This window comes from Loa loa, assembly GCF_000183805.2.
Source record: "Loa loa unplaced genomic scaffold supercont3.21, whole genome shotgun sequence".
In the NCBI taxonomy this organism is placed as follows: domain Eukaryota; kingdom Metazoa; phylum Nematoda; class Chromadorea; order Rhabditida; family Onchocercidae; genus Loa; species Loa loa.
The window spans coordinates 369,979-376,836 of NW_018108201.1; the positions used below are offsets into that span (position 1 = coordinate 369,979).

General features: G+C 24.2%; 1 protein-coding gene across 1 annotated transcript; it reads right to left on the reverse strand.

Annotated features, from left to right (window-relative positions):
- Positions 1–865: 865 nt before the first annotated feature.
- On the reverse strand, positions 866–1,819 carry LOAG_11356 (hypothetical protein; the record flags this gene model as incomplete). Its single annotated transcript, XM_003146878.1, has 3 exons — positions 866–968; positions 1,219–1,357; positions 1,774–1,819. 3 exons carry the CDS (start codon positions 1,817–1,819, stop codon positions 866–868), a joined length of 288 nt encoding a protein of 95 aa, XP_003146926.1.
- Between the last annotated feature and the right edge of the window lie 5,039 nt (positions 1,820–6,858).

Genomic DNA, 6,858 nt, shown 5'->3' on the forward strand with positions numbered 1-6,858 from the left:
TTTTTTTTTTTTTTAAAAATTTTGTCATTGTATAGTCCATTTCAACACATTCAAATGAAATAAATGACAAATGATGTCACCTATTAAATTCATTTAATAATTAATAGTAATTCATTTTGGGAATCATTCCAAACATATTTGTCATCTTTTGGAAGATATAAGCCATACTTTTATGGTTTGTAAAACAAAATTACAACAAATTTTCAATTAAAAGCATTTTTTTCCTAAACTTTTTAATGCTAATTTCTGATAGTTTCAGAGTTGACCGACATAGGCTACTTAGAAGTGACCAGTATAGACTATCGAAATTGATCACAGATTGCCAGAACTGAACAGCATAGACCATCAGAATGGACTAGTTTCATAATAGCAAATAGCATGAGGCTTTACCTATCTAAGGCTTCAACTTATTAAGGTATTTGCCTAACAGATAGCAAATAACTGACAGAAATTGTAAACAAGTAAATAGCCAGAAATAATAAGAGTGACGAGAAAAACAAAGGAGTGAAATTAGAGGAATATTCAATTCAATATGAATTAATTTAAAGATTAGTTCGAATTCTATTTAATTTAAAATTAAATTTAACAATTAGCAAAACAAAATTCTTTCTTTGTTTAACTTTCTTATTGTTATCAGAATCCAACATAAATATTTGTTACTTACCAAAGGATAAGTAATGATTACAATAAAAGGTAACAAGAAGAGAAGAATAAGCAGCTTAATTTTAAAATTACACTCATTAGTTTGTTATATACATTTAATTTTAAAATTAATTTCAAAATAATAGTTCATACTTAATTTTATCAATGTTAGTTTTGTTTTGATAATAAAAAATTTGTAAGATTTTATGTTAATTTGTAAAAATTATTTAAAAATGCGAAAATAAGGCAAACCAAGTGTGACATAAATAGGCTTAGAATTCCATCCTGGTGGACCTTTTAATATACAGCCAGTTGTGCCATTATATCTAAAATTTAAATTTTAGCAAAAAATACTTTTTTAATTTTAAATTGAAAAAATCTACTTTTTTTAACTTATGAATTGTTACTTAAGATTAAAGTAGTATTAACGTTTGAAAGGAAATTTTTATTCAAAAATCTTTTTTCTTCTTTTTGAGAGTTTAACAAGAAAGGAAAGGAAGAGAGAGAAAAAAAAAGAGAGAAGGAGAGGGAGAGAGAAAAAAAAGAAAAGAGAAAAGTAAAATAAAAGGACAAGACTTTAAGGCCTTCTTGCAATCTTCATCCTTATAGTAAAGTCCATGTGCTCCAGGTATAACAGACTGTATGGCTGATAAAAGTATGGAATCATCCTGTTCCAGTGGAATATCCACCGGTTCTAATTCAATACGAGCCCATCCTAAAAAAAAAAAAAAAATTGTTCTCATTAATCGTATCAGTTAATATCAATTGTATTATCATTAATTATAACAATAATATTTTATGGAATCAAAAATTTGGTACATTAATTTCATAATTATTTTATTTTTATATTATAAATAAATAAACATACAAATATGTAAAACATTGCAAACACATAGAATCATATTTTTTAAAAGATAATATTTACGTAATTATGCTATTGGACATTTAAGTAATGTAATGTTCCTTAATGATTACATAAATCAGATAAATTCATATGAAATATTTCAAATTGATGAAATTAAAGATTAATGAAATTAAAATAATTAATGAAAATAATTTTTTGATCAAAATAATTGATGATAATAATTTTTGATTAAAATAATTGGTGACAATAATTTTTGATCAAAATACCTGATGGTGGAAACGTGGAGTCGATGACTGGAGGAACGTTGTCCATGGATCATTTAGAACCTAAAAATATTTGTAAAATATATATATTAATGATTAGAATGAAATTTTTTATAGTGTCATAACGGATGATGACAAAAATAATGCGCAAAAATGATTGATGCTATAAAATGACGCATAAATTAATGCTAATAAATGAAAGAATGTATTTGTGAAAAAATTTTTACATTTTATTGAACTTTTTTTTCTTTTTAAAGAATTTATTGCAAGAATAAACGAATAAATTAGAAATTAAAAAATACATTTGCATATTTAAATTTTATATTTTTAAGCAATTTTGATTGAATTAAAATCATTTTTTGAAAGGATTGAATTGAACGAACGAATGCTTTTTTCTCTTATCATAAATAACTTTACTTCTTTGTTTAAAAAATAACTGAAAGTTATTTCAATAAAAATTTCAGTTTAAATTTGATAAATTAAAAATTTTTCGCAATACTTGAAAAAATTTTTGACGTTATGTCGAAAAATATTTAAATTTAGAATGTTTTATTTGTTGTTTAATACATAAAAACTTTTTGCTTTAAAACAATCCAAAATTTAGTCAATTAATGGCATGAATTTGGATTTAAATTAATAAAATTTATCATTTATATATTTTTGATAAGTGTAAATTTCAGAACAATGACATATACACTGATAGAATAAATGGAGGGAAAAAAAATATAAAATTATGAAATAAGAAAATTGTAAAAGTAATTTCAAAATTTCAGATAACACCGCCATATAATCGTGTCCACTAACAATTTAGATTTGACAATAACATAATACGATGAACTAAACTGTGTCTTATTCGAAAATAACTCTGATCATACTTCAATTTTATTCTATACTAAAATTTTAAAAAAAAAACGCTACTCGAAAAGCATAAAATGAAATATAGCATTTTTAATTATGGAAATTTAAAGAGACGCTTGAGGAATGTTAACGAATATCATTTGTTTTTCATGGCATTACAAAATAATCAATCAGTTTTTTTTTCTTTTTCGAATGAAATGTTGAGAATGAAACAATCCTTTTTGAAGAGAAAAGTGTAAAATAACTGTTAATCAGAAGACTGCCAATGGAAAATCAATTTTTGCCTAATGACCATTTACTTTTTCTGGTTGAAAATTAAAATAATCAATTAATTTTATTTAATTGATGACAAATATTTCATTGCTGGGACTATAACTAAAACATTTCCCGCTATTCAAGCTAAGCTAGAGTTCTCATGCTTACCGAGAAAAAGAAAAGATTAAAATTAAAATTGGCTGATCAGGAATTAATTATCTTACTTTGAATGCATTCCTGAACATTTTACCAATGACAAGATTGCTTTTATGATAACACAGTAAATGCTTAACCTTTTGCTTGAAAACATTTGTTATCAAACATTTACCTTTTTGTTATCAAAAGGTAAGTAAGTCAACAGAAAAGGACAATTTAGGATGATACATGTTAAATAAAAAAAAGCCAACAAAACGTTTGCAACAACAATTTTCTTTTTTCGATTATTAATTTTTGATATGAAATTACTATAAAATGTCGTTCAATAATATAACAATATTTTATTTTTGATAAGATATCAAATGTTATTAAGAAAAAAACTTTGTTGATGAAATTGAAATGTAATAAATATCGATTAAATCATATATAATATAAATACTAAAATAATCTCAGAAATCATATCATTTCAAATCTCTTATTCTACTCCAAAAAACATTTCTGATTTTCCTAAATCATTAAAAATAATTACTTCCAAAAAAAAAAATGAATACAATGTTGAATGTGTAAAAGTATTATCAATGATAAAAGCAAGAAAATCTCAAGAAAATTATAATTTCAAGCCATTTATTACTCGAAATTGAGTACTTAATTAGTTCGCATATACATTTGTATCTTGATTATCATTCCTCTTCATTATCATTTATCGTTAGGATTTGTATCTCAGTCATTATCATGATAATAATGATATCATGATTATTGAGTCACTTGACATAGTTATTCTTATTCCGAATCAATCTATCTTTTTTTTTTTACTGATAATTTAATTACTCTAATTTCTTATGTAAATTATTTGTACTTTTGTGCAATGTATTATCACCGATACATTAGAAAATGAAGTAAAAGTGGGTGACAATTGTATCATTGATAATTGAAATTATCAATGATTGTACTATATAGCACTGATCTAACATGTAGCAAATGATAAAAATCAAAGTAATAAAAATGATTTAAAAAAAAAAAAACTTTCAATCTTCTACTATCCAATCAATCAGGTATACTTTATTTTAAAGCAAAAATCTAATTTTTTTTTTTTATTCAGAAAGTAAATTGTTTAAACTTTAACAAATGCTTGGTAAGATAAAAAAAAAAAATGTGATTTGAAGCTTTTCTTTCTGGTCCAAATGTTAATATATGTCTATGTATGTGTGTATGTGTATATATGTGTGTATATGCGTGTGTGTGTGTGCGTGTGTGTGTGTGTGTGTGTGTGTATGACGGAACGTGAAAAACGAGTTTCCTCAACAATTCTAATTTAACAATTCAAACTCAGAGGCGAGTTACATTTATTGTAAATGATGACGAAAAAAAAATCTACTTTAAATTAAAAACTTAAATCAATTTGAGCGAATTATTTTCCTAATATTATAAGATTTTTAAAGTTAGTTACCATGATTAGATTGATAAGATATGATATGATATGATTAAATGAATGATAATAGCAATGATTGATCGATCATAAGTAGATAAGAGATAAAAGAATGAATAGAATTTATTTTTCATCTAATTCTGATACTGTTTAGCTGTTGTTTTTCAATGATTTATCACGAGAATATATCAGATAATTGCTTAAAATGCCAAATAATTCAAATTTGATTTGTTAAGCATATTGAACAGCTGTGTTATACTCGGCAAAACTTTTTTTTTCTTTTAAAGTTTCTAATAAATTTCAAAATATTTTTTCCTCTTTGAATCGTTTGAAATATTTTTTTGTGTGGAAAAATTAAAATCAATATAATATTTAAAAAAAAAAAGTAAAATGACGTAATTAGCAAAATGTAAGTGGCATTACGCCTAAAACAAAACAGTGCACTAGACAATTTGAAATAATATTTTTTTTTTTTTAAAATGATTGATTGATTGGTTAAATTCTAAACGGACGAGACAATTTATATTTCTGTCAGAGATTATAAATCATTCGAAAAAAAAGAAAACTTTCTGTAAGGTTTTTTTTTTTGAAAAAATTTTGCATCGTAGTGAAATTATAATTTACTTTAGGACATTTATGTATTGCAAAAATAATAGAAGATCATAGCTTTTTCTTCTTTTTTTTTGCTAAAAAGTTAAAAAAATGATGACAAATTTTGATTTCCATTTTTATTAAGTAATGTATAATGAATTAATAAATTAATTATTTATGCTAAGTTTATCGTTAAAGGTAGAATTCTTGGAAATGAAATAGCTAGCTATAGGAATGAAAGCATCAAATATTAAAGAAGTAATTTTGAATTTATATATTCGATGAAAAAATTACAAGAAAGAATGTCAACGTGAAAGTACACGTAGAAATTTCATTCTCATAACGTCAAGATAACTAACTTTCATTTCTTGTTCTGAATTTCTGATGCATAATTAGAGTAATTATTATTCTAGATTAGCCAGGAGTAAGTAAGTATTTTTCATTTTCTCCTAAGTTTTCATCCATTTTTGAATAAGCAATGTTAAGTAAATCAAATTTCATAACAAAATTTTATTCTCTGCAATTATAAATCGGAATATTTCTTTTTTTCTGTAATTTGCTTAAGCAGCAGAAGAATGTTGCAATTAAAATTAAAAATTAAATGCAAATGTGAAATGAATAATATAAATTGCAAATTAAAAATAAGTCCTATTCAGACAAATAGTGAAAACGAAAAACTTTTAGTTATTTTTATTTAACAATTGTAATTGAAAAAGCTAGAAGTTTCAAAAATTCGTAAATTTTTCAAAGTTTTTTTTTCCTTTCTTAGTTGAATCAGAAATTATTATTTATTCAATTTGAAATATTCAGGAAGTCAAGATGAAATCATAAATGATTGTATGTCACTAAAGTCATTTCACATTCTTGTTTACCTTTTTAAATTCATTAACCTTTCAGGTTTTTTCTCCATCTTGCAATTAAAACTCTCTTAATTATTTTGTTAATTTTTGATTGCTATCTGTTGTCACAAAAATTTGACAGTAACATGTATTGATTTTTCAATTTAACGCCTAAATGTAACTTTGAATATTATCTCATCTCGATATGCAACGATCTTTCTTTAATTTTTTTTTCCCCCCATCACCTTTAACTTAACCATTTGAAATTTTCAACAATCATTTTGTTAATCAATTATGATGAACCACTCTGACTACTGTAATTTTTTTTTGTATTCTACCGTAACCCTTCCTACTTTTATTATACCAAAAGCGATTGTTGCAAATATTTATTCCATACATATCAGTTTTTGACGAAAGTACGGAAATTTTTACATCTATATAGGTTAATTATCATTCCTTACATTTCTTGATCTAACATTTTGGGTTTTTATACTTTGTAATGCATTTGATTTGATCAATGAATAATGCTATACTGTAATTCTTTAGTGATACTTCAATGTGATACATTCAGCAAAAGGGAAATTTGTAACAAGGATACTGTACAATACAACTTTTAGACTCTGTCATTTTTTCAATTGAATGAATTTAATACTCCAAAAGCGTCTAAAAATGAAATAACAAAATTAAAGAGACGAAATCTATGGATGAATACTTTCGCATTTTAATTTTGTAAAATTGTTAAAACCAAATTTTACATTCGCACAAAATTAATCGAAAAAAACAATTGGATAGTTAAATGAAATTTTGCGCAAATTTGAACGCATTTTCAGCTTTAGTAAATTTCGTAGCAATTTTGAATAGTAAGAAAGGAAAAGGAAATGGGGGTTTAAAAGATAATTCACTCATTGTTCAAGTGATAATTCACTATTTAAATTGATAATTCACTCTTTAATGATAGTCCAC